The 27,691-nt window shown below is 56.9% G+C and overlaps 1 protein-coding gene across 8 annotated transcripts in view; it reads right to left on the bottom strand.

Annotated features, from left to right (window-relative positions):
• Nucleotides 1–27,137, bottom strand: part of LDB3 (LIM domain binding 3) — a 59,538-nt gene extending 32,401 nt beyond the window's left edge. For 3 of the 8 annotated variants that reach the window (XM_046027892.1, XM_046027894.1, XM_046027896.1), the window contains exons 1-7: nucleotides 27,026–27,129; nucleotides 17,941–18,092; nucleotides 17,332–17,407; nucleotides 11,911–11,933; nucleotides 10,626–10,829; nucleotides 5,794–5,963; nucleotides 5,334–5,370 (exon numbers count right to left, since the gene is read on the bottom strand). In XM_046027892.1, the coding sequence (XP_045883848.1) occupies nucleotides 5,334–5,370; nucleotides 5,794–5,963; nucleotides 10,626–10,829; nucleotides 11,911–11,933; nucleotides 17,332–17,407; nucleotides 17,941–18,092; nucleotides 27,026–27,118 (755 nt within the window). In that variant the 5' untranslated portion in view covers nucleotides 27,119–27,129. Of the gene's footprint in view, nucleotides 1–5,333; nucleotides 5,371–5,793; nucleotides 5,964–10,625; nucleotides 10,830–11,910; nucleotides 11,934–15,669; nucleotides 16,035–17,331; nucleotides 17,408–17,940; nucleotides 18,093–27,025 lie in introns of all 8 variants that reach the window. The other 5 variants (XM_046027897.1, XM_046027898.1, XM_046027893.1 and 2 more) reach the window with 3 other exon arrangements.
• Nucleotides 27,138–27,691: the final 554 nt, after the last annotated feature.

The following is a 27,691-nucleotide window of genomic DNA, read 5'->3' as shown; positions in this document are numbered from 1 at the left end:
ATTGCCCACACCCGCCCAGGCCTGAACACGGCCAGGTACACACGTGCAACTCGTCCTCATGAGACCACGGGCACACCTACAGAGGACCAGGACTTCCCACAACTTCCCACCCACGGGGCCTCCGCGGCTCCCCCCACAGCCTGCTCAGCCAAGGGTGCAGCACAAAATGGGCAAGGTGCAGCCAGAAACGCAAACACAGAGGAGAGGGGAAACGCGAGTGCCGCAGATGCCCTGCAGATGCCAGAACCCTAGACCTTCCAGGATGGAGGGACCGCTAACAGCCTCCAGACCAGAGGTGCACATTGGTGGCCCAGAGGCCACATCCAGCCACAAACGCGGTGTGTTTAACCTGGACCGTGTTTAAAACTCCTTTTAAAAATTAATTGCTACATCCAGGCCATGGAGCAGTATTCAGTAATAAAAAGAGACGAATGAACCATTGTACACTCTCTAACTTGGCTAAATCCCCAAGGAATCAGACTGACAGAGAAAAGCCAATCCCACAAGGTCACGGGCTGTATGATTCCATATACACGACAGACTTGAAATGATAAAACTAAAGAAGTGGAGAACAATGAACAGATCGGTGGTTGCCACAGGTCAGGGAACGGTGTGTGCGGTAGGGAGGTGGGTGTGGTGATACACGGGCAACAGGGGGAAAAGCCTTGGGGTGATGGAAATACTCTGTGTTTGGCTACCCCAGTGCCCACAGGCTGGTTGTGATTTTGTACTGTAGTTGTGCAAGATGTTACCATGGGGGTTAAAGGGTATAGAGGACCTCTCCATATTATTTCTTACAACCGCATGCCAATGTGCAATGATCTCAAAATAAGTACTTTAATAAAAGAATTGCCAGCGTACAAAGGTCAGGAAGATCAGCGTTAGGTCTCTGAAAATCAGAGACGGGGCAGCGCTGGTCTTACATTTCTCTATCCGTCCCATACATACATGTACACACCTTTCTACCACCCACGTCTGCATTACAGACTCCCCCTCTACACACTGAGTCCTGCACGCTGTGTCTCTGTGGAAGATTCTGTTCGACTGCCAACGTACTGGAAAACCACTGTTTCAGACCAAACTTTCCTGATACCAACAGGAAGCGAAGGCCCAGAGACATCACACGAATGGCCTAAAACCACGCGGGAAGTCAGCAGCAGAGCCGTGAGCTAACTAGGACGTCTCCGAGGTTGGGGAGAATGGAGGAAGACAGCAGAAGCAGGGGCCCTGCTGGCAGCAGGATGTGTGGCAACAATCGACCATCCCATAGAGACCACCCAGGACACAGACATGGCCAGTCTGTCCGGCCAGGTTCACAGCAATTGTCACCAGTGCTCAGTGACAGGCTTGGAGATAGTCCCCAAGAGTCGGTGACTCTAGCAAGCCTCTCTGCTTGCAGATCTTGGTAAATTCACAGCCTGTCCAAGGAGGACCCAGGAGAGGAAAGAAGAGAGAGGGGCAGAGAGAGGGGAGAGCTGGCAGGATAGAAAGGAAGAGAAGACCTGGGACACCCATGGAGGTTTCTCAGGGATACCCAGGGAGGGTGCTGGTTTCTCCAGTGTGGTTTTCAGACATGCTAGGCTGGCAGACCACCAAGAATAAAAAACCCACAAAGTGCAGGTGACTTTTGCCGTCTGCGTGAAGGTTCCCTTTGGGGGAGGGCTCTGAGCTGGGCTGGCCCCAGGGTAGTCAGCCACAGGAGCTGGGACAGAGCTGACTATGCACAGGGAGGGAGGGAAGAGGACCCTGGAGTGCTTGCCTAGGGAGGCCACAGTGGGGAGGAGGGAGGAACTGATGGGTGCCTGAGCTCTGATGGAAGTATGGGAGGGAGAGGAAAAAGAACCACGGGTCGAGGGCACCGTGGAGTAGGGACTTAGAAGGGTTTTTATGCTGTTTGTGGAGGAGGGCACAAGGGCCACCCTCCCCTTCAACTCCTCTGTGTACTTGTCACTCAAATCAACTTTCTTCCTTAACCCTTGGGGTCTAAGAGAAGGGCTGAGTTCTTCACACAGGTGAGCAGTGCGTAAAGGCAGAAATCGCACTTATGAGACGGTTGAGCTACAAGGTGGGGGGCAGGGGATGTCTGGGTTACACACTGGGGTCCTCTGGGATGGTCATGCCCAAGCAGTGGGAACGTGATGCCTCGAAGATTCGAACCCTGCCTCAGACAAACTAGGCTCGCCTCCACTTCCACCCTCATCAGCGCGGCCCCACGTGGACCTGACCTTCTGAGCCATCAGACCCCCAGAGCGCTTGCCCCAACTCCGACGGAAGCTGTGGTGACCTCTCTGAGATTAGAGGCTCAGCTCTTGGAGGGAGGCCCCGTTTGTGCTCTGCTACTTCAGACGGAGGCCAGGAGCCCCAGTACTCCCTGCACCCCCGTGGGAGCTGGCAAGAGCTGCTATTTCAGTCTGCTTGGAGAGTTTGCTAAGGTGTTGGGGTACTTCCTAGGAGGGGGCCAAGTCCACAGCAGATGCCTGGGCTATTTAGGGGCCTATTCTGCCTCGCCTGGAAGGAAAGGGTCCCTGGAGATTAGGCTCTGCCTTCGACTGGACAGCAGGTGGGCATGGGAGCCTCTGAGGGAAGCCACCTGCTACCAGCTGTGAGGGACACCTTCAGTGTCAAGAGCCAGGACCCTGAGGAGAGGAGAGCAGAGGAGGAGAGCAGAGCTATGCGCTACTATAGGACTATTGCAGGATTGGCGTGCGGGGCAGGCCTGGGAAGTGGAGCAGAGACACTCTGTGAGGGGAGAGGATGCAGGGTCCTGTGACAGGCAGACTGCCCCCTGCTGTGGAGGCCAGCTGGTGGAGGCCAGAGCCTCCGCTCACAGCATTCCTGCCTGTCCCCACCACCATCCCGGTCCCACCCACAGCAGTAGGAAGAAGAAAGCCCCTCTGCATGTGTACAAGCCTGTACAGGCTGTTGCCCAGGCCCCGGGGTCAGCAAACTCAGGCTCGGCTGGAGTCTGCTACTTGGAAGTCGTGTGCTGGGACACCTCCCGGGGGAGACAGCCTTCTGAGATCCCTTCCTGTCAGTGCTGCTGAACTGGGAGAAAGAAAAGGACGTGGGCCCCCTCAGCGGACAGAACGGATCAGTAGGGTGTGGGAGTGCACCTTCTGACATGGGAGTGGGGCACAGCCCCCTGGGCAGCAAGATCCCTGACCAACCCCAACCCAGGGTGGGGACAAGCATGCTTCCTGCTGCTCAGATGACCACTCGGGTGACCCCAGGGTATGATCAGGGACCATAGTCCCTCCGCAGACCTTAATCACAAACAGAACGGGAGCACTGCACCCAGCACGAGCCTTACTCCCGGGGCCTCTGGCTGCTTATGATTCAGTGAGATGAGATCGCACACCCCCTCCACTGACCACGGGGAGAATGCATATTTTGTGGAAGGCTCTGAGGACCACTTCCCAGAGATTAAAGTCAGGAAAAGGGAGTGGAGCAGGCGGCTTCTGCCCCTCCAGTCCTGGGTAGAAGGTTTAGTGGCTGTCCCTGAGACTTCACAGCCTGGCCAGAGACCCCAGTGGGTCTCTGTGGGGGAAGCTATTTTTTCTCCGGGTGTGTGTGTGTGTGTGTGCCCAGAACTGAGGGGGAAGCAGGGTGGAGCCTCTATTTGGGCTCTCTTTCCAGATTTCCCTACAGAAAACCCTGCAATAGCTGGAAAGAGGCTCTAAGACGTGAAGCAGCCTTCTTCTGGGGGCTGAGCCAGGCTCCTGTGGGATTAGGCCCCAGGGGGAAGGACTGATCTGCCCACATATCTCCAGGCCTAGGCAAAACAAACCCCGGAAGATGCTTCTGAAAGGAGGGAATGACCAGTGATGCCCGGACACACCCCTTCTTTCGAGCTTTGGTGTTCTCACTCAAGAACTTTGCAGAGCCTGCATATTCCCGGGGAAATATGAGAGACGAAGGTTCTGCCTTCTAGACTGTGTCTGGTTAATGAGGTGTGAGCTCAGAGTGCCGGGCCAGGGGAACGAAACGTCCTCGGAAGTACTCACTCCAGAGGCAGGGCTCTGTCTCACATGAGGGAGAGAAAACACACTGCAGGCTTCCTGACGGAAGGCTATTTGCTGGGGGTGCTGTTGGTGGGCAGTAAGCCTCTCTGTTGGGGAACTACACTCCTCACCAAAGCATCCATATGGGTGGCTTCAAAGAGGAGGTGGAAAAAACAAAAGAGTGCCATGGAGCCTGGGAGTGGGGACAGCTGACAGCTCGGTCACACTTGAAATAGCTAGGTACTATCTATTGAGCGAAATCTCATTTCTTCCCATTGGGGCTTTATGTAGACACCGTGTGGGCACTAAAGGGTTAACAAGTGTGACTGGAACTACAGGCCATCTTAAGCAGGCCCGGGAGGACCACGCTTTCCCAGCCAAAAAGTGGGAGCAGTTTGGACTGGCACAAATAGAAGTCAGAAAATAAAAGCCTGTCAACTCTGAGCTGATCCCAGATCCCCACCGTCCATGCAATCCTGTGATCACTACATGCCAGTTAGCCAAGTACAGAAAGCCTGGACCCATGTACCAGAGCCCCTCTGAGCCCCAGTGCCTTATGGGGAGGCCGCCACAGAACGTGGCCCTGAGGCAGACTCTCCCAGGAAGAGCACGCACATTTGCCGCCGGAAGTACAAACACAATCATACAGGGCCCCGGGCCTCACCACGGAAGACCCTAGCAGGTTCCAGTGGGTTTCAGTGCAGTGTGCCCCCCTCATGCCCAGGCCCGTGAACACCTGGATGCAGGTGGTAGGTTAGTGGCTATGGCCCCAGGCCTGCCACCGTCAGGGGATCATACCCCAAGACACACAGCCTAGCAGCAGCCACTGTGCTTTGAGCAATCAATGGAACTAATACCTCAGTGTAGGTATGGACAGGTGAATCCTAAGGTGAGGTACCCGTGCCCAGCACAGCCCTCCGCATGCCTGCTTCTCTGTGCCCAGCCTCCAGACTCAAAAGGGACGGGCCCTGAGCTGAGCACGTAGGCAAGGCAGCTGGCCCGGTGCCCTCACAGGGAGAGATGCCCTCATTCTCAACAGCCCAGCAAAGGCCAAAGCAGCCCTGCCCCCTGCCCAGGGACAGAGCCAGGAGAGCCCAGAATCCTTATTCCTGCAGCCTGGGCCCAGGGGATTGAGACTCCGCTCCAGGCACCCAGCTCAGTGACCGGGGACGAAGGCCCCAAGCCAGTGTCTGCTGGAGCCCTGCAGGGGCCAGAGCTTCCAAATACATAAACTTGAGAGGTTCCTTCCATGAGTCATGTGACCTGGGAGCTGCCTGGGGAGGGATTGGGTTAGGAGGGACAAGGCCACAGAGCCTGAGTCCGGGCACTTACCTTGACCTTCGTAAAGCTTCTTCATCAGGGTCTTGCACTGTGGGTAGAAAATTGTTGATCAGGAGGAATCGCAGGGAACATAGGAGTCCCCACCGAAGACTGAACAGTGATTGCCCCCAGCCTGTAAACTGTGGCAGGGGGAGACTGTGTGCTGGGCAGCGAGTAGGGGGAGACCAGAGGAAATGGTGCCATTGGAGGGAGTAGTCCGAGGTGTGGCTTTTGAGGTCCTCTTATCCCAGCTCTGGGTCATCACATGGCATGTGGCTGCCCCCACTGCAGTTAGAGACCTGGGCAGAGGGCCCTTGTCATTCAGCAGCCTGTACCAAGGGGCCCAGAGCGGTCAGCAGGCCACTAGTTATCTGACAAGACCAGCTCATCTTCAAGGGCAGGGGTTCGACATCCTGGCTGCTGTGGGCTCCTCCCTGCCCGCGCCCCCTCCCCCGCCCCCAGTCCCACTTACTGTATTCTGTCCCGGTCATCTGGGCCAGGATGCGGAAAGAGCGAGACTGCAGGTTGGAGGAGCGTCGGGCCCACTCATCAGCCTCGTCTTCCGGCTTGTTCTGGTTCTTAATCACGGCCTGGTACACGGGGGAGGCGCTGTCTACGGCAAGGTCTTTAATAGGAAGGCTCCTGCAGGTCAGAGAGAAGCCTGAGTGAGGGCAAGGCTGGAGGCCTGCTCCTGTCCTGCACTCCCCCGCGGCTCACCCACTCGTACCCTTACACCCTACACACCAGTTGGTGGCCCCTGCTTTTCTCAACCCGCTGTGCCCTCCACCCACTGCCATCCGAAAGCCTGTGACGAGGGCTTGGCCTAGGTCCTCAGTGCTCGGAGAGGCCACAGCAATTCCTCACGGATCCCTCCAGCCACGCCCACACCCCACCCTGGGCTGACTCCACACACAGACCTGAAAACCCACTTCCATAGCTGCTGCCCCCTACCCCAGTGGGGAGGGCTGGATCTCTTTTAAGGGAAGAAGAGGCAGAATAGGTCTCTTGAAACAATTTCAACCTCTCTGAACAATTCCTGAGTTTGGGCCTGGGTGACAACGGGCCTTTTGGGAGACTCAGAGGCTTCTTCAGGGTCAGTCCTGAATAGTCCAGAATAGGAGTGGGAGCTCCTGTTCAGCAAACACGGGCAGGCGTCGGGGGGAGGTGGCATGAGAAACAAGGCAACAAGTCTGATGGGCTGGCGTTGCCTGCAGATGGGGAGAGGGGTTCTGGCCTGGGGGAGCTGGGAGAAGAGCTGCAGGGAAGGTCATTATTCCTCTGCTCCAGAGCAGCACGGCCTTCGGAGGAGGAACTGGTGACCTTCCCTTAGACTCCCTTAGGTATATGGCAGGTGCTCAAAACTTACTTAAATGAATGAATCCCAGATCAGAGCCAGAAGGGACCCCAGAATATCTTGGGTCCAGGACCTCCCAACCTGAATCAGACTGCAGGGCATCTTACAGGTGCCCACTTACCCTGGCCAGTGAGAGCTGGAGGATCCTGACTGTCCAACCCACACTTCAAGGAATTAAGGTGGACTTGAGTCAAGCTCACAGCAGTGACGGCCTGACTCCCCAGCCTATGGACCAGTGGCCCAGCCCTCTCTTCTTATAGATGCTGAAACTGAAGTCCAGAGAGGCTAGCTCCAGGTGACAGCATGTAGGGGCCCTGTTGGGTCAGAGCCCAGGCTTCCTGGGTCCCACCCCACAGTCCTTTCCATCAAATTATCTTCAGCAAAAACGGCTGAGAGAGGGTCCTTCTGCCCACTGGGGCCTTGCTCACCCCAGATGCTCCACACCTGGAGACATGGTCCAGCCCAGGCAGTCACTCTGTGCAGCCTCCCCTTGCCTGCTGCTATGGTCACCTCTACCCCTATACACCTGCCCCCTAAAGGGCCAGCTGGCTGGAAGAGGGACCTCCCCAGTGCCCACATCTTCTAGCCTCTCTGCAAGGAGCTGGAAGGAAACACTGGCCTACTTTCCCAGGACTGGGAGTCCCTCAAGATTGGTCCTCAGTATCTGGCTCAGAATGAGTTCTAAGAGCAGAGGTGGAGAAAGGTGACAAAATGTGACCAAGACTGCACGGAGCTGCCCCTACTTCCCTGAAGGGTCTCCCCTGCCCCCCAGGAGCTCCAGCTTCTGTCCACCTCAGATCAGATGGGGATGACCAGCCGATCCCTCCGGGGTCCCAGCAGCAGGGAGGCTGGGACTGCCCAGAAAACAGAGGAGAGAGTGGGATCTCACGCAAGAGGCCATTTCTGGCATTGGGAGGAGCAGAGGCAGGTCTGCTGCCTTCGAGTGAGAGGTACAGCAGGAAAGCAGAAGCAGGACTCCCCGGTCTGCTAGAAGGAAAGGAGGAAGTGTGGACTGCACCACGGGAGAGGGAAGGTGTAGAACCAAGGTCATGCCCTGCCCTTGAATCTGCCTACACACAGCTAGCTGTTCGGTCCAGAAAGTGGATGGAAGGTATTTGTTACTATTTCCCTGGAATGTGCCCTTGAAACATTCCCCTGTTCCTTCCACAGCTCCAGGGGCTCAGAAAGTTCCCAGGGGTGAGTCCCTTGGGATTCACATTGCTAGCTCCACTTTCCACAGTGCTGTGCAAAGACCAGGAATTTGTGTTGTCGCCGCGACAGCCCCTGGGAGTCCGATGAAGGAATTCCTCTTCCTTTTGATACTCCAGGAGAATATGTACAGAGAAAGGATGGAACAGGCCCTATAATCCTGGGACCCTGGGTCTGAGGCGACTCTGGAGCCACTCCCAGTAATGCTCTTCGTGCCACCAAGTACATGCCACAGTTACCACAACATCAAGGTCACCTCTAGACACTTACCCACTGTCCACTGCCCTCAAATCTGACTCATCTTTGGCCTCCCATGGATGATACTGGCAGGTGCTGGCTCCTTCAGATCCATGAGGATCCTAGGGAATGGCCTCCAAGAGGCCCCCTCATCACCCCTTCTCTGAATAATGGCCCCACATGGATTCTGACATTCAGGTCTCTGCTGTCCCAGAGCAGACAGGAGCTGCCGCAAAGCATAGCCCAGAGATCCACTCCCAGCCTTGGGTGCAGGGGAGGCAGTGTGATGTCACTGCTCTGATTTCCGTGTTCATAGTGATGTTATTGGAGGCAAAGCCCAAAAGCACTTGCCTGTAGAGTCTCCTGAGCATGTCGTTTGGCTGTGAGGAGGAACATGGACAGAACCGCTGTCCTCAGACAAATCCCACCAAACCCACACACCATCCCTCGACCAGACAGACGACCACGACGCGGAACAAACAGCGCGGAGTCTACTTACGCCAGCGGCGATGCCCTGCCAAGCAGAAGAAAGCCCAGCAGTGAGCGCGTGTCCATCAGCGGACGGCAGAGGGGCCGCGCACACACAAGGGAGCGGGGTTAGGGTCAGAAATGAGTTAGGGGAGTGGGGTGGATAAAGGAGGAAGAGAAAGAGACAAAAAGAAAACTGTCAGTGAGGAAAGAATCATGGACATTAACAGCAGAAACGGAGCACCTTACGGCACAGGGCGGCTCCTACCCCCTGGTACCATGGTCGCATCAGCCCAGCAGGGCAAAGTTAGAAGGAAGGGGAAACAGATTGCTTCCCATGCACACAGGGAATACAGGGGGAGGGGAGGGGAGCGGACAGGAGGAAGGTGGGAGAGGTACTCTGAGAAGCCTAGGTTAGGTCAATGGTGCGTCATGTTAAAAAAAAAAAAAAGAAAGAAATAGCGGTGAAACCAAATGATAGTAGTCTTTTTCCAAAGACAAAGAATATATAAAGTTAGTGAAGAGCAGTTCTTCCATTATTTTCCAGTGAACTTCCCTCTGGCAACCTTACCGCTCTTAAGGGCACACCAAGGACACACATGGCAAACAAATGTTAACAGAAAATCCCTGTTAGCTTTTTGGCTTAGTCGGGCGGCCTTGTTTTTCTGGGTACACATGAGCAAATGGTTGTGTTTTGAAACTTACATGGTCATATTTTCTGCTTTGAATGGTGGAATTAAAGAAATAACACTCTCCAGAGTTCTGCAAAGAGCAACAGCTGGGAACCTGGTGGGTTTGAGACGCAGGGCTCCAGGGCAAGCAAACTCTGCCCCCTGGTGGCCCAAGGAAGCACTGTGAGCGGAAGAGGAGAGGGGAAGTCCGCACACCGTTCCATCCTTTGGCCCCTGGAGTCTCCCCCTTGTAACTACAGCTACCGTCATGGCCACCACGACTGACTTCTGCAAAGGCCAAACACTATCATAGTTATCTGGGACTTTTTAAAAACGCTTTTATCTCTCTTACAAACATCTGTTTTTCCTAGCTTCGGAAAAAAAAAAAATACAACGATCGTTTTAAGATTCCTTGCCTTAAGTTGCTAAGATCCTGACTTGGGGATAAGATGTTGCCCAAAGAGATAACCAGTCAATTCTGAAAGTTAACAATGATATTCTCAAGTAGAAAACAATACAAGTGTTTGTGTATGAGAGAGAAGGACAGAAAGATAGAAACAGAGAGATAGAAAGAGACAGAGACAGAGAGACACATACAGGGAGAGAGAGATACAGAGAGACTACAAGAGACAGAGAAAGAAAGAGGGAGTGAGGTACCTATTACCGTTTGCACTATTAGCGTTTTTTTTTCCCCACAAATGACTTCCAGCGAACTCTTTCCCTATTTAACACTCGAGTTCCTCAACCATTGCTAACAGGCAAATTTTAAGAACCAAGGATGCCTTAAATCTCACTGCCCTGAGACTGGGCTTCCCTGAGTCCTGGGTGCTTCCCAGGCTCTGCCATGGGCTGACTACAACCAGTATCTCGGATGATTTGTCCAGAGACCTCTTCCCAAACAAGAAACCTGGTCACCCGTTTGAATTGTTCTCATCATTGGAAGAAAGCAACAACTTCCCCCAAAGAATGGCTTAGTCTGTGAGAAGACTGGTTTATCCAGATGTGACCCAGGATTCCGGATGTTTCTTTCTAAACTGACCCTCTTGCGGAGCCCGGGGGAAAATGCAGAAGCTGTGAGAAGCGCTTGGAGCAAGCACCATATTCGTCGATTCTCCACCCTTCTCCTAAAGCTGAGACTGATTCTGAAGAGAGAATATGGTGTTCTGGAAGGCCTGGCAAAGGTTGGCTCCCCTCCAACTGCCATGGCCCTAGAGGCTCGAGGCGAGGGAGGAAAGCTGGTCTCGAGGCCCAAAGTCTCTGATGGCACCCAACAGCCTGGTGCCGTTGGCCTCCACTGGTGAGGAGGCCCAGCCAGTGGTGGAGGCGATGACCGATGAGCAACGGCGGAGGAGGGGAGGCGCTTACCCACTGAAGTCACTGCCCTGGGCCTGGGCCTGCCCAGCAATGGCGTCCATAATGGCGTCCTGGGAGTACATGCTGATGGGTGTGTTGTACTGCGCATGGATGATGGTGGCCTTGCCGCCCAGCCCCTTCACCTCAATGGGCTTGTGGGTGGACAGGGCAGAGTCCTTCAGGGCGCTGGGGTTGAATCGTTCCTGGTAGTCGGCGCTGGGGGAGGGCAGCAGGGAGAGCAGAGGAGGAAGAGGAAGGGAGGTGGAAGGAGAAAAGGCAACAGGTGGTGTTACACGGGGGGTCAAGGTGAGGGCTGGTGGTGGAGAGACCTCCCAAGGCCTGATCCCAGATAGGTTCCCCAAGTCCCCTGAACTATGGACAGCAGGGTCTGGTAGAGAAAATCCTCAGCACCCTCGCCAGAGCCCTTCGTGGCCGGTTTCTCTCGCCGACCCTGGCGATGCCAGACCTTGGGAAGCCTCTGCTCAGCCTGAGCTACATCTCAGAGTCAGCAGGGGGTGCCAGGCATTGAAAGCTCTCTCACCTCACCAGCAAGGAAGCAGAGACAGAGGGTTGGGGGTCCGGGACAGGAGCTGGGCCACACGTGAGAAGCAGCGGCAGCCCAAGCAGGTCCAGAATGACCGAAAGGCAAAAAGCAGCCCCGCCGGGCACCCATAGGGGTTCTGAGCAAGATTCCTCCACAATGGGGCTCGTCCTGTTGGCCATGCCCTCCGTGGCCCAGGGCTCTGTTCCTCCAGATGATCCAGGGCACATGTTTCTTCCTTGGAGCAGGAGCAGGACTCGGGCTGCTCAGTCCCCCTCAAGTCCAGTTGGCTGTGCGGCCACCAGTCTCTGCCCATCGGGGCGCTCCCCTCCAACAGATGAGTGCACTCCCCAGGCCCAGAAGGTCAAGCGCAGCCCTTCGGAGCGGTCCCGCCACCGCCGGGACAGATGTGTCTTCAGGCTCACACGGAACCCAGCACGAGCGCAGCACACACTCCACCACCGTCCCCCCTCCCCCTAGAGCCAGCCTGCTGGTCTGAAGCAGCCACCACAGGAAAGGGCGAAGGGAAAGGGCACATCAGACAGAGCCCTGGCACCCCTCCCCAGTGCCTTTCCTCCATACTTGCAGCTCCACTCACATGCAGGCTCGCTCCGGGACATGAATGCACGCCCACTCACACATGCACACGCACGTACACGTGCTGACGCAGGCGCACGCTGTCCAGACCCACAGACACTCGGACGCATGCTGGGATATGCACACGAGTGCACACACATGCTTTCCTTTGATACTAACTTGGCTGGAGAGTTGGCTACCACCTGGGGAGGAGAGAAAGGGCAAAGAAGACAGGGCTATCAGAGTGCGGTTCTGCCAGGGGCTCTGAGCGCTGAGCCCTCATGGAGGCTGCTCCAGCCCTGACAGGCGCCGGGGGAGGAGCGTGGCGAGGAGAGGGGCAGGGCTCCGAGTCAGGGTCACAGCCTCCGAGTTTCAGTCAAAGGTGCTGACAGTGGTGCTTCCCTCTCAGTAGGTCCACAGTCCCTGAAGTTTTGCCAGGAGTTAAGGGTTTTCTAGTCCATCTTCATGGGTGCCACATACCACCTGGCTGGAGACCCCAAGACAGGAAGATGGAGAGGGAGACAGGACCAGCTGCGGCTGCTATGGGCCAAGCCCAAGCTGTAGGTGCCTCCTAGCTAGTCAGCCATTCTGGACTTATCCTTGTGTAACTGGCAGTGATGCTGGGGGGTGCAGTCGGGTTACCCACAGTCTCCCAGATGTACTCTCCCTCCCAGAGTGGGCGCAGGCAGTCCTGGCCGCTACCTCTGGGGCACAAGGGTGCTGTCCCCTGTGACTGTCCCTAAAGGCCCTGTGGACGGTCAGTGAGGCAGGATGGAGAAAGGCGGAGGCTCAGGAGAAGGTCCAAGGGGTATTGGAGGAAAGCTCCTAGCCCAAGTAACCCAACTCGGACCCAAGAGGGATCCTGCCCTCGCTTTTGTCTAGAGCGAGCCTCCTGGAGCATCAGCTCTTGGGGGAGGCATTGCCTGCATTAAGTTTCCTTAAATGCAAATCCTCGCAGGGCAGACTGGGGCAACACCAATGGCCTTGTCAGAAACCTGAGGGAAAAGAGCGCAGGTGGCATCCCTGCCCCCGTCCCAGACTGGACCACTCGGGGCTCTGGCTGGGAGATCCTGGGCCCCAACTAGCCTGACCCTGGTCATCCCTTGGCCAGGCCAAATCTAGGGGGCCCTCTAGCTCACGCCTTACAGTCTTGGAGCTGATAAAATTCCCTCTGTCCTCTAGGCTCAAATAGCTCCAAGTGGAGCTATATTAGGAAAGATCTTCCATCCCTTCTCCATTTCTGGCCAGTGGCGACAGCTGCAGGGTCAGCTTTTGCCCCGACCAGCCCAATGTCCCCTACAGAGGGCAGTGGAGTGGGGAGGAGGAGCGCCGCCTCCGTCCTCCCCTGCCCCAGCACCCAGCAGCCGGCACCGTCTTTGGCTTTGTCTCCTGCTCCATGCCTAGCTTCCACCTGAAGACTTGGAGGCTGAGTGGTCCTCAGCCGACAGCTCAGAGAGGAGCCAGCACCAGGTCTCAGGGAGAATCAGTTAAGATCCACCCAGAGGCCCCTGCACCGAGTGCCCTGGGGGTACTGTCCTGCTCTGCCAGCTCGCGGCGGATGGAGAGGGACTGCTGCCATGCTCTGGCCTGCGGACCTCGCACCCTGTTTGTTCTCGCCAGTCCTCCCAAGAGGATTCAAGCTGCTGAAGACTCACATTGCAAGCTGCCTGGAGAGGAGGAGAAGGAACTTCTTTTGGAGCCAGGTGGGACAGAGTTTAAATCCTTGCCCTGAATCTTCCTAGCGCTGTGACTCTGGGCAGTTCCCCACCAGTCTCAGCCTCAGTCCCTCATTCACAAAATCGAGATGATGGTGGCCACTGTGCAGACAGGCTGTGCGCACTAAACAGAATCCTGAGTGTAAAGCCCTTGGCATGACTTACGTGTGCAATGGATGGGTTCTGGGGATTAGCATTTACCAGCCCTGTCACTTTCCAGCACATAGGCACTTAGCAAAGCTGGTAGCCTCAGCCCATCAGAAGCTGCCTGGGCTAGCCCAGGTCAGAGGCTCCCTGCTACCAGCGTTGCCCGGGGACCACAGCATAGCCTTTACTGTGGATGAACAGAGGTGTACTCCTTCCACTAGCCTGTCTACCCTTAGAGAAGCTGTTGGACCCTGCTGCTCTAAGTGTCAAGTAATAAATTAACACTTGTCGGCTTCTGAGAAGCCCCCACACCAGTGGGAAGGCACCCCTAGAGTCATGGGAAGCTGGGATGGGCTGGCCCTTGACTTTCCTGGCCAGGTTGTGAGGTCCCTATCACCATGTAGGGAGGAGTCAGGCTGACCCAGGTACCAGCCCTATGTGCCACTGTGCTTATTAGCTGTGTGTGACCTTGAGCAAATCACTCACTCCGAGCTTCTACTTCCCAGCTAGGAAATGGGGGAAATGATGCTCACCTCTGAAGCTGCTGAGAGCTGAAGTTAAATAAAGCACATGGACTATTAGTTGGCCCCAAGTCTAGATGGAGGGCTCACAAGGGGACATATTACTGTCACTGTAGGTGGGCTTCATGGAGGTCCCTGTGTCTCAGAGACTGATTTCCCTGCCAGGGGCCAGTTCCAGAGAGTACCAGAAAGAGCTACCAGCCCATCCAAGGTGGAAGGAGGCCATTTCTGCTCTGTCATTCCTTCAGTTTTTTTGGCAGAAGCTCCTTGCTGGAAAAAGCCCAGGGTTTATGGCTCTGATGCCTTGGTCTGAGGGGGCTGGGGTCCAGGTGCTCAGGCTGTGGAGTGCTCAAGGCCAGCTTCAGGCAGGATCCCAGAAAGAGCTGAGGGCTATGGGGAAGCTGGGGATCGGCAAGGGAGCAGTGAACCAGTGGGGCACAGGTACCTTCTGTAGCAAGGGCAAAGGAAGGGCATGGGCGGGGCCAGACTGACCCAGGTTCTGATTCTAACTCCTGGGAGCATCTACCGTGTGACTTCAGGTAGCACAAGGCAAGTGTGCCGGCACGGAGTTCAGGGCTGTGCAACGTGTGTCCTCTTTCCATCCTGCCAGCAATCCTGAGATATGGACAGGCTCACACCCAGGTACAGAGGAGGAGCCCTGAACCCCTAACCACTGGGCCGTAACGGCCTTGACTCAGCCTGCTCCACCTCTAGAGCACATGAAGATAATTATACCGATTGTAGCTGAGAAGTTAGAATAAGATAGAAGCAGGAAGGGCTTAGAAGCTAGCTCGTCCTCGGCTTGGGGGCTCCCTCCCCTCAGCCCCTCCACGATGCGCACCCCGGTTGCAAGTTCTTTTAGCTCCTGTGCTCACAGTCCCACCAGCTGGCGCTCAGCGGGTTGGGTGGAGGGGGACAGGCTACCGTTCTCCTACACACCCTCTTTGTCCTTGGTTCTTTCTTGCCTCATTCTATCTAGGCTCAGTTCTACAAGCCCATGACACTCACCCCATTCCTGAATCTTTCTGCACCCAGCTCAGTCGCTCCCACCTACAGGCCGCCTTCCCAGATCACTCCCAGGCCCCAGAGAACTTACCCTCCTACCTTTCTACTTCTTCCCTGCTCCTGCCTCAGGGCTCCTCCAGGGGACCAGCCTGACCCTTATCCCAGGGTTCCTTGAGGCAGCAGCCTTCATCTTGTGGGGGGTGTGGCAAGGGGGTGCTGGATGTGGGCATTTTGGGGATCAGTATCTCTTGCATTCAGACCTCACTTAGCCACTTAGCAGCGGGATGGCTGGACCTCGACTAAACCTCTGAGCCTCAGTTTCCCCCACTGCAGGATCCAACACGTCACCCCAGCTTGTGGAAAATAATGACGCATCTGGCTCCTGACAAAAATACCAGCCAGGTCATTACTTGTATGGCTCTAGGCTTGTGCCACCCCGTGGGCCGACTGAGGCCAGCTCCTTGCTCTGACTGCCTGGCCGAGCCTCTATGAGCACTGAGGACCCCGGTGGCCCCAGACCACCAGCAGAGAGCAGCGCACCTGTTACCTACCCTCCTGGGAGTCCAGCACCTGAGGCCTTCCCTCGGAGGCTCATCTGATACATCTGAGCCATCTCCCTCAGGGTCTCTGCTGAGTACAGGCCAATGGGGTTGTTATACTGCCTTGGCTGGCTCGAGCCCTGCGGGGCTTTCGGGCTGAGTGAGTCCAGGGCTCCCTCCAGGCTGGTCTTGGCCCCTGGGCTGCCCCGCGGAGGGCCAGGCTCAGAGGCCTCCGCGTGTGAGGAGAAGACGGAGGTCTGGGAGAAGGAGCTAAAGGTGTGCCTGAGCTCCGGGGTGCCCGGGGTGCCCAGACTCGCCCTCGCCTCAGGGTTGGGGCTGAGTGCCGCCGGGCTGCCGTTCGTGTCCCGAGCGGGGTCCTGGCCCAGGGCAGCGCCATGCAGGGGAGAGAGAAGAGAGCGGTTAGAGGCCACATGGGTCCCAGCACTTCTGTGAGGACCTGAAACAGAGGTGTTAGTGTGAGCGCCCAGCAGCCTGCCCTGCGCTGCGACCACGCAGAGCTCGGGAGGGGACACAACGGACACCTGCAAGAGAAGGGTTTTGTTGAGGAGAGGGAGGGAGGCGCCCATCTCTGGCCCTGAGGCCCACATCCTCGTGACCAAAGTGCCAGTCCCACACAAAAAGCCAAGCCAAGCCAGTCCGCTTGCAGGGCTGCAGGAAGGGGGACATGGGCCTCAGGGAGTTGGGGAGAGCTCCCTCCATCCTCTCTCTGCTTCCTGTTGCCCGGAGTGGAAGCCCCTAGTTGGCACAGCCCGGCCTCCTGCTCTACCAACCCCATACTGAGATGCCTCCACACGGCCAGCCAGAGGCCCCCCCACCCCGACTGGCAGTGGTCAGGCAGAGTAGAAATGCAAGAGGGAAAACTGGGACACTGGGGGGCTGACAACTTGTTCTCACAGTCTGCCTGCGCAGCTTCTCCCAAGCAGCCCTCTGCTCCCTTCCCCCCTCTGTCACCCACCCCAAGCCCCTGTCAGCCTCTTCCTATCAGAATGAGGTCATGCGGGAGGCAGGGAGTGGGCCCTGCCGGAGGGGTGGGGTGGGCCTTCCATGCTTCAGGTCAAGTCCTTTGGGCACACATGGTTGAGCTGCTTCAAGGGAGCATGGAGAGGGTGGCAGGCAAGGCGGTGAGGTATGCCTGCCTTGGGCTTGCTGCCTGACTACCCTCAGCACCTCTGAGGGGGCTGTTGGGACATCCAGTTGGGAGGGGCAGTGGAAACCGAAGGGAGAGACCCTATGTCAGAGATAAACTCTGAGGACCAGCAGGCCCCCTCCCTCCATGCCTGGGCTGGCTGCTCAAACCAGGGTCTCTGGCTTTCTTGCCCCAGTCACCCCCTTCCCAGTACCCTCAGGATCCTGGTCCCCACCTAGCTGGGAGGAAGATCCCTCTCCTAAAAACACCATGGCCTAGGCTGGTTTCCCAGCAGCCCAGCCATGAGGTCCCAGGACCAGCACCCAGGCAGACACACACTTTGTATTGCATGGGGGCTGGAATGCCTCTTCTTGGGGGCCTGCCCCCTCCCCTCATGCTCAGCCATAGCTCGGGCAAGGAGAGGGCTAATCCTACTACTCTGCCCGGTTTGGGCCAACCAAGGGCCAGGCAGGCAGACCAGGGGACACCCCACAGGAACCACCGCTGAGAGTGGGGTCAGCACCTACCTTCTGGTGGGGGATCACCGGCAGAGGGGACTGGACCGGGGGTGCTGTTGTGGAGATGGGGATGGGGCGCTTTGACCTGGAAGAAACCAGAAAGGGGTCCAAGTGAAGACAATTGCCACTAAGACCAGGAGCTCCTGCCAGGGCAGGGCTGAAGACAGAGCATCAGAGACCCGGGTCATTGGGTGACAGCTTCAGGTCCACTGTCCTCCCCATGGACTAGGTGACTCCAGGAAGGCATTGGGCCTGACCAGGGTGAGGAAGTCATGACCCTTGGACACTTTGCTCCCATGGGCCTCTGTTAGTCCTTGGGAGGCTATCTGGGGCAAAGAGGAGGCAGGGAAGACCCTGGATTTCAGGCCCAACTCCCCACGTACTGACTGGCAGCACTGTGACCGTCCCGACCCCCCAAGGCATATCCATAAAGTGAGGCACAGACGTGCCAGGTGTTTGATGGCTTGGCCCTGTCCTCCTCCTGGTCCAGAGGCGCTCCTTCTTTCCTATGTGATCCTGTGGCACAGGCTGGGCCCACATGACTGCTGCCGGACCCCTTCTCTTGAGCCCTTGATGCCCACATCCCTCTACCCCCTGCTCTGGAGAGCTCCCACCTACTTTTGCAACGTGAGACTCAGGTTGTAGCTAGCAGACTTGATCTTGTTCTGAGCTTCCAGGTGGGTCATGGTGTCTGTGTTGACTCCGTCGATGGCCACCACGAGGTCACCCTGGCTGAGCTGGGACTGGGCGGCCTTGCTCCCCGGTGTGATCTGAGAGAATGGCAGATGGGGGGGGGGGGCGGCAGTGAGCGCACAAAGGACCTGAGGATGGGCCGTTCTCGAGGAAGAGTCACCTGGGATCATCCAGTAGAGGCCTACCATTTCCTCTTTCATTCATTATGGACAGCACCCGCTGCTCCCCAAGCCCGATGCCTCCTCCTGGCACACCATCACCCCTCTGCCTAGCGTTCTATATCTGAATGTCACCCAGAGCCCAGCCCTGGCTAGGGGAATGTGGATGGAAGCAATACTTGCCACTTCCAGGCCTGCCCCTAGCCACCGTCCTTGCCATCCTGCACTCTCTCTGCTTCTTAGCTGACTGGATGCAGAGGACCCAAAAGAGGACAGCTGAGCCACCATGGAAGGACCTGAATCCTCGAGTCATTGCTTGGAGGAGAGAGGATTAAGAAGTACTGCATCTGATGTTGCACGAGGGAGAAGTAAGCTTCTGCTATGCTAGGCCATTGAGACTTGGGGGCTGTTACACCAATTATCCCACTATAATGGCTGTACCCGCAAAACCCATGGGGCACTTTCTGGGCTCCAGGAGGGAGGGTGTATGCATGAGTTAAGACTCAGCACCACCATAGAGACTCTGCCAGGCTAGTAGCCAGAACAGATGAGCCCTCAGGGGAGCACCCCAGGGCAAGTGCCTAGAGCTATCATGGCAGGAGGCAGAGAGATGGGGAAGCAAGTTCCGCTGGGGCATGGGGCAGGGCTCAGCACTATGTGGCTGGCTTCAGACTTCCAGAAGAGGAGGTGCAGGTGTGGGGACCAGATCCCAAATCCTGCACACTAATGACATCACAGAATGTTAGAGTTTGGGACCCCCTATCCCCAGGGTGATCACACAGAATGCTATAGACACTGCACACCAAAAATATCTCCTGTTATGTCAAGGCCACACTCCCAGGGACATTACATGCAATGTCAGGATGGCTCAGACCCACTCTCAATGACATCATGCACAACGCCAAATTCCGCAGGCCTGGCCCTCCGTAATAGCATGTCCCCCACCAGCCCAGAGATGTCACTTGAAACGCAAAATTCTGGAGGGCCTAGATGATATCACCTATGATAACTTGAGGGCTGGCCCCTCGGGACATCACATGGAATGTGAGGAAGTTCCAATTCCAAAGATGCCTCATGGAATGTCACCGAGACTGGCTTTACACCCCATGTCACAACACGAAATACCATACCCTACCCCCTACAGATAACACAAAGAATGACTTGACCCCCATGACATCATATGGAAGGCCCCCTGTGACATCATATAGAATGACGTACAGGCCTCGCCCCAGTGACATCACAGGAAAGAGGAGGCTCTGGGAGCCAGCCCCCACCAAGCTGTAACTAGAGGATGTCCCTTGGCTTTTGTTCCCCAACATGCCCACCAGCCAGCTTTCCTGGCTTCTCTGTCTACAACCCAGGGACAAGGCTGGCTTCTAATGCTGGCAGAAGCCGTTTTCTGGCCCTGGCCTGGGGGACCATCCTCGAAGGAGTCCAATGAGGACCTAGGGAAAGTCCCCTATCCTGGTTGCCAGGCCCTGGGCTCCCAGACATGGACTGAAGCCTCCTGCCCTGCCCTTCATGAGGAATCTTCCACCAAACCAGGGCCACCTGCGGTCACCAGGCTCTAGTCCCCAATGGGTTCTACAGGCCAGGCTGCAAACCGCCTGTGCAAACCCAGGGACAGCAGCAAGAGCAGAGGAGTCCTCGCCAAGGAAGTGCCTGTTAGCCCTGGGGACTGCGCTAGCTTCGCCAACGCTGAGTAGCCTTCCCTCATCCATGAATCCACAGAGCCCTGGCAGGGACAGTAGAGAAACCACCCCATAGACTGCCAGGAAACCAAAGTCCAGCCCACTTTCCTGGCTCTGACAAGGGTATCTTCGAATTACTTGGGCTGGGGTGCCTGGGTGGCTCAGTCGGTTGAGTATCTGCCTTCGGCTCAGGTCATGATCTTAGGGTTCTGGGATCAAGCCCCATGTTGGGCTCCCCACTCTTCCTCTGCCCCTCCACCTGCTCATGAGCACACATACTCTCTCTCTAATAAATAAATAAAATCTTAAAAAAAAAATAACTTGGGCCTTCTCAAAATGCACATACCTTATCCCCAAATTCATGGCCTCAGGGAGCCTCTACTAATGACAGGAGTGTTGTTTCCTTTTATTTGAAGGGTTGAACAAAGGGTAAACAACAACAACAACAACCAAAACAGAGAAAAACAAAGCACTTTCTGGGCCAAGAGGGGACTCCTGAGGGCAAGCAAAGCTGCCCAGCTGGGCCTGTCTGCAGAAAATCGGCTTTCCCTACACCTCCTGGTTTCACGTTCAGGCCTATGCTATCCCCAGCATTTTCTTTTTCTTTTTTTTTTTTTAAGATTTTGTTTATTTATTTGACAGACAGAGATCACAAGTAGGCAGAGAGGCAGGCAGAGAGAGAGAGGAGGAAGCAGGCTCCCCGCTGAGCAGAGAGCCTGATGCGGGGCTCGATCCCAGGACTCTGGGATCATGACCTGAGCCGAAGGCAGAGGCTTTAAACCACTGAGCCACTCAGGCACCCTCCCACCCAGCATTTTCTGATACATATCTTCAAACAGAGAGAGCAGACAGAATTCTACAGGGAGCATCCCCACACCCACCAATGAGCTTCTACCTTCGCACCGTTCAGCTTTCTGTGTCACATGTCTAGCCTCTCCGTACGGTAATCTGTCTTAGTTTGGAAGCTTTTCAGAGAAAACAGCGGATACCAATATGCTTCCATTCAGGATGAATTGTGTAATGCCTCTGCAGTCCTCGTGAACTGCCCACAGGGCTCCCCCACAGCAGGACACCCCCACACAAGGGCTCCCATACAGTAGAACACCCCACACCAGGGCTTCCCCATACCAGGACTCTCCCAGATGCTTTTCACCATCTACAGAGAGCATAATGAGCTCCCAAGTATGGCAACCACAGACCCCAGATAGAAGGGCAGGCCTTCTGTCTGCAGAGGTGAGGCCTGCCAGCCAGGACTGGAACTGTGTCCAGAAGATCCCGGATGTCAGTGTGAGCAAGGACACCAGAATGACATCCAAGAGCTGCTGGGGCCAGATCAGCTAGGGCAAGGTGTAGGACTATTGGGAATGCCCTCTCTTTGGAGCTGCCCTGGGGACATCTGTCTCCCTCAAGCGCGTGCTAACACCATATCTTTCCACGGGGTTTCCTGCCTCCCGCTTGCCTGGCTCCGCCTCGTTCTCAGTATAGATTGGGTGATCCTGGTTCCCTGGGAAATGCCCAGCCTCCCCAGGGCCTGGTTAGCAACCGAGCTCCCCCAGGAGAGTGCCAAGCTAGCTCCTGCCTGCCTGGCGCCTCTCTCCCCACACCTGTGTCTGCTCATCAGGGCTCAGCTGGCCTGGCTTTCAGCTGCCCTGAGCAGGGCCCATGACCTCTGAGACTGGGGGTGGGTGGTGATGGGTGAAGGGTACTGTAATTCTCTTCTGGAAGGGTGCTCTTTGGCTCTGTCCAAGTCTCCTAAGAGGAGGCAGGGACCCTAAGGAGGTCGCCCCCTGCTCGGTCCAAGGGCCATCAGATCCCCACCCTCTTCTCAGGAGCAGCCTGCCCTGCAGGAGGGTGAGGCCATCCAGAGACCCCTGCCCAAAGCCCAGGACTCGGGAAGGGTACAGTGCAGGCGTGGTATACCCATGTGTCTCTTGCCTGACTCTCTGCTTCTTTCTCTGTGTTCCTTGTCCCACAGAGGACCCAAAGCCACTAACTCCTTGGAGGATTTTTTTCTTTGAAGTCTTTATATCCTCTTTTGAGCATCTGAAAATCTCTTCATAACAACGGTTCATTCCCACTTTACTTTTCCTTCTTCTCTAACCACCAGCCACCTCTCAACTCAGAGCCCAGATGTGGGCAGAGCTCCAGGAGCGTGGTCCAGTCTCAAAAGCTCCTGAGCTCCCTGGGGGCCAAGACTGCCACCAGGCTCACTGGAGCCCTTCCTCCTTGTTGGGCCATGGTTTTGGGTCCATGAGAAGGGACACCAGGCTAGCGAGTGCCAGGGAGCAGCCGCGGCCTCTGTGCCTGTGGGTTCCTTGTAGGGAGGCAATAAAGCAAAGAGCACAGACTTTGGTCCGAGCCAGACCTGAGGGTACAGGGCAGCCTCCACACTCTCTGGGTAAAGATAGCAGCAATGCCTTTCCCACACGATCGATCGCTGAGAGGATTACATGTTTAAATAGGTTATCCCATAAGGAAGTGCAGAGCTGAGAAAGCCTCAGGGAAGTTCCCAGTGGAGGACGGACAGGGGCTGGCCCCCAGCCCTGCCCCCGCAGGGCGCCATAGGGGAGGTGACTGGGCAGCTGTACCCTGGCTCCACTGGGAAACAAGATCTGGGGCTGGAAGGAAGCGGGGTGTGAGGGGCCAACCTCAACTGACTAGTCCTAAGCCAGCTTTCGGTCCCTAGAGGGGCCTGAGCATCAGCTGGAAGAGACAGAAGTCCTGACCAGGGTCCCAGGGAAGCAAGGCACTGGTCAGGGCTCAGGTGCACATAGGTTCCTATTTTCCCAGCTCCCTGGTGGCAGAGGGGGTGGCTGGGCTCTGCAAAGTTTCCCAGCCCTCACTCTCGGTGCTCCAAACAAGACAGATCCCTGCCTTCCTTCCCTTCTAGAGCTGCCAGCGTAGGTGTGGCAGGGGCTTGGGGGGCAAGGGTAGGTGGTAGATGCGGTGAACTATGCAACTTCCAGCATCTCCTTCCAAGCCGCCCAGACTGACCACCCCAGCAGACTTCTCAGGGAGCCCTAAGTGCATTTAACATGATGTGATTAAATTACCATCACACCATGCTCTGCTCCCTGCCCATCTGGCCTCCCCTGGGGCCTTGCTCCATCCCTCATCCTTTCACTGGAACCTTCTGTCTCCCCATGGCCCCACTCCCCAGCTCCAAGCCAGAGTCTTGGCTATACACAAAGAGCCTCTCCTTGCCCAGAGGATTTTTAGGGCAGTGAAAATATTTTCTATGATGTGATATTGTGGATCTAAGTTATTCTACGTTGCCCCAAACCCACAGATTGAACAATACTGAGAGTCAACCCAGATGTAAACTCTGGAGTCAGGGACAGCTCTGAGCACCTAGGAGGGAAGCAGGCAGGGCTAATGCCTGGCCTGGGAACCTCCAAGAACGCATTCTCCAGCTCGGGGCCTCTGTCCGGTTATCTACCCCCTTCGCTCATCTGGGAAGGCCCCGGCCAGCCTCACAGCAGTCCTCCAGAGGCTTGCCTGACCTTCAGTGTGGCTATAAACAGCTCAGCCTGTCAGCACTGCTAGGCGCTGCCCAAGAAACAGCACTAAGGCCTCAAAATTCCGGGAATGGCCGGCACAGTTAACCCAGAATAGTCTCGGTCTGTCCCCGTCCCCCTCCCCCTCCCAGGGGACCCTCTGTCCTCTGTGTCCCCACCGTAACTAGGAGATATGACAAATACTGGAACAAAAAAAACCCCAAAAAAACAGCAAAGAAGAAAAGCTTCTGGGCTGGTACCCCAGGAGAGCCTACAAGGCCAGATGAATAAGGCCTTAAGGGACAGAGGCCTTGGAGCAGAGAGAGGGCCATCCCCCATGCCCACCCCACCCCACCCTGGGAGCCGGGCTCAGGCCCCATGGCTGCCCCATCCTCACCACCACCTCAGCAGAACAACAGGTCCACAGCACTTTCCCAGTGCTTGTTAGAAAGCACTCAGCCATGCACACTCCCATTTCACAGATGAGACAACCAGGCTGAGCTGGAGAACTGACAACTTGGTTCCAAAGGCAACACAACTGTGAGCAACAGAGCCAGACAAAAGCACACACTTCTTCCATAAAGTCAAGGGCTGCAGCGTGCACCAAGGACAAGGCCCAGACCATGGCCCCAGCCTCTTGACCTAGCTTGGACAGGGGCAGGCCCGGCCTTTGGAGCACTCCTTGGTGGCTGCTCCTACCCCTCCCCCACTTCCTAGAGAATTGGCTAGGGCTGGGGGGGGGGCGTGCGGTGGGAGGGGAGCTCATGTTGCAGGGCCAGCCGCACCTGTTCAGGATAAATAAAGGCATTTCCCCTCCACCCTCCCACTTTCCCTCCTGAGCCCACTTCTCTGTGGATCCTCACGGAGACCCACTGAAAGGAGGCTGTGAGGGGCTGTTATTGGCCCAGGGTTGATTCTGGCAGGTGGGCGAGCAGGGGCAGAGTAGGGTGGAGACTGGAGCTACCACTGGGCCTGAGGGGGGCAGCCGTCTTACAGGAGGAGCGGCAGCCTGGGTCTCCAGCTGACAAAGGACAGGCCCCATTCAGTCCTCTTCTACTAATCCCCAGCCCAAGGGTGGAGGGCAAGCCATGGAGTTAGGGGTTACTGAGGTCACCAGAGCTCCTGAGCAAATCTGAGCCTTAGCTTGCCTGGCACTGAGGTGAGATGGTAATCCCAGAGTCCCTCCCCCCCCCACCTCTCTCAGGTGCCCAGTGGTGTCGGCCCTGCTGAGAGTGAGCAGGACCTGCCTTCGTTACCCCCACCCTCCGCCCCACCACCCTTTGCCACCACTGGCCTGTTCCAAAGGCTCAGGCCAGGATGCCGGAGCATCCGTGGGCCTTGCATCCGACTCCCATGGAGGGAGAAGTTCCTGATGCAGAAGGGCCTTGAGAGCCCAGCAGGAAACACCACAGCCCCGGTGGGAGTGTCCTGGGCCTGAGCCGGGGATGCCCCAGCCCAGGGCATCAGTGGCCCCGCAGAGGAGTTTGTGGAGAGGTTCTAAACCCTGGGGAGGACCAAGCGCCCAGCCCAGCTTGTTCCATTGCCTTGATGATTTGGGGCATGCCTCTGAAGGAAGCCGAGAGGCCATTATCCCTGGCCCCTGATGCCCTGCCGGAGCTAGGGGTTCTATTTATAAAGGTCCCCGTAGTCATTGGTTCCATTACCTCCCAATATACCCTTTCCCTGCAGTGGGGACATTCTTCCTGCTGTCTAGCTTAAGGCCTCCGTGCTGCAATATAAGCCCTGGGCTGGCCAAGGCCAGGTGGCACATAGATCCCGGGTGAGGTCATTGGCTATCCTGGGTGCCCCTGAGCCCGGAGGCTAATTTCCACCCACTGGGGCAGGGAGCGCCAGCCAGCATGAGGCCTTGAGGACTGTAAGGCCGGGGGGAGATGTGGGCTCTGTCCCAGGCATGGGAGGCCTGCAGACCCATGACGGTGAGGGTGGATAGCCCTGCGACCATGCTGGTGGGGAGCTGTGCAGGGTCCCGGAGGGAGGGGGCCACGTCCACGCATTTGAGCCCGCATGGCAGCATGTCATCAGGCAGGGCGTGCAAGGCTCTGGGTGTCCTCCTAGCATTGCACACTGGGGCCTCCAGGACAGTGGGTCTGGAGGGTGGAGACTCAGGTTAGATGATCCAGACCTCCAGTGGGATCAACGTGGTCCTCTTCCTGGACTCGAGCCAGGCCAGTGCCCCTCCCACTGGGGGTTATGTCCTCTACAGCTGTTATGAGGTTCCTCTGGCACTCCTGAGGGGGGCTTCTCCTTCTCAGGTTCCCCCCAAGGGCCCACTTCAGGTTCCACAACCGGAACTGCCCCTCCATGGGGGCATTGGCTCCTTGTCCCCTCTGCCAAGCACCTCCAGGCCTTCCCTGGCTACCCACCTGAGTGCCCCCTTGCTCACCCCCATGTGCCTGTCCCCCGCCCCCAAGGCCCATGGCAAATCTCTGCGGCCCTGAGGAAGAAACTGCCTCCCTGTCCCCAGGTGGGCAGGGTCCAGACTCCCTGGGCCATCCAACCCCCCCAGCCCCCCAACCAGTGACTGCCTGGAGCCCCAGGCTGCCCCCTCGTGCCCACCCCAGCAGTGCGGGGAGCTCAGTCTCAGCCTGACCCCACCAGACTCGGCTTCTCTTGCTCTTCCCACACTTCACAGTCTGCCCTGAGCCCCGAGGTCTTCACCCTAGCTCTGCCAGACTTGCTGGGGAGTCCCTTGACAAGTGTTACCTGAGTGCCTACCATGTTCTAGACATGGGAAGTGGTGGGGGGGGGTGGGTACCCAGCAGTGGTTAAGACAAAGACAGCTTCCTCTCAAGTGCATCTAGCTTATCGCCTCTCTGGACTTGAGTGTTCTGGCTGGGCAATAGAGTAACTCAGACAATCTCCAGGGATCTGGGACATCGCCAGCAGGCTGTTCCCTGATCACAGACCCTGCAGAACATATGGGCCATTTCCCCAGGTAAGCATGGGGAAGAAGATGTCAGACAGTCATAGCAGCTGTGGCCGTGGCCAAATGGGTAAGGCCCCTTCGAGGGGAGGGAGGAAGCTGGCAGGAGATCCCCAGCAGGCCCAGGAAAGGGGAGGGGGTATGGAAGCGAGGCTGTTACCTTGCACCTGGGATGGAGTGGATACTGGAGCTCAGTCACCAGGCCAGCCCAGCCTTGAGCCCCAACAGCAGGACCATGAAGTCCTCGGTCTGTCCATCTATCCAGCTGCCGGCCTGTCACCTGCACTCTCCATGCTAGGCGTGCCCTCTCCCCAAAGCAGCTGCCCACTTCCATGGAGATGCTCCAGGCTTAGGGGCACCCTGGGCTCCCCCTCCCTGGGGAAGGGCTTAAGAAGGCATTAACTATACTCCGTCCACCGGCCTGCCTACCCAACAATATTGGCATTTCCTTCTTGGCTCAAGACACCCACTACTTGCCCATGTTTCACACTCACGACAGGTCGGTGAACTCAGGCGGACAACAGCTATGACTGAAACCAGGGGTCTGTGGCTGGCAGCATCCAGTTGGAGCCAGTCCCAGCCCCCAGACTGGGGATGGGGCATGCTCTGCTTTCCAAGAGCCTCAGACAGGACAGTGCAGGGATGGAAGAATGCACACACCCGCCTGTGGGCCCGTCCTGCCCCTGTGGGCACCAGGCTGTGTGGGCAGCGCACACTCACCCGGGAGATAGTGAGCGGCATGTTGAAGTCCTTGCCTCCCTGGAGACGGAAGCCCCAGGGCCCGGGCCCGGTCAGGGTCACGCTGTAAGACATGCTGGTGCTGACAGCGGCAGCCTCTGTGAACAAGAGAAGAGAGGGGTGAGAGGGCCCTCACGCACCCACCTCCCTGGCCTATACCTGGACCCCTACCCCCGACCCCCAGCCTTGCCTGCTCCGTCCCTTGCTGTCTGGCCAGGCTGTGTGGAGCTCCTGAGAGGCTCCTAAGAATAGCTGGGAATGAATGCCATCGACACTGATATCTGCCCTCGGCTGCGCCCATAAATGGACTGTAACCCTACACTCCGCCCGCCCGCCCGCAGCCTCCCACTGTGACTCACGCGGCTAATATTGCCCCCGGGGAGGGCTATCCAGCACCCAGCACCCCCCAGGGCACAGGATGGGGGACCGGCCAGATTAGTGATAAGGCTCTCTCCTCCTTGCTCTCCTCTCCTTGCTCCCTCTGCCCTTTCAAGGGCCCAGATGTGTTCTCTCTGCCCAGCTCAGCCCACACCCCTTCATCCAGAAGACTGGCTGAGCTCCTCTGGACGGGGGCTTTGCAATTTGCTGTCTTCTTGAGCTGGGCTCCCTGGTGAGGACCTGAGATTGTAGCTTACCCAGAAGGAAGCC

The sequence above is a fragment of the Meles meles genome, chromosome 13 (genome assembly GCF_922984935.1).
Source record: "Meles meles chromosome 13, mMelMel3.1 paternal haplotype, whole genome shotgun sequence".
NCBI lineage: Eukaryota > Metazoa > Chordata > Mammalia > Carnivora > Mustelidae > Meles > Meles meles.
Note: the sequence above shows the minus strand (reverse complement) of the source record. Positions and strands in the feature narration are given on the sequence as shown.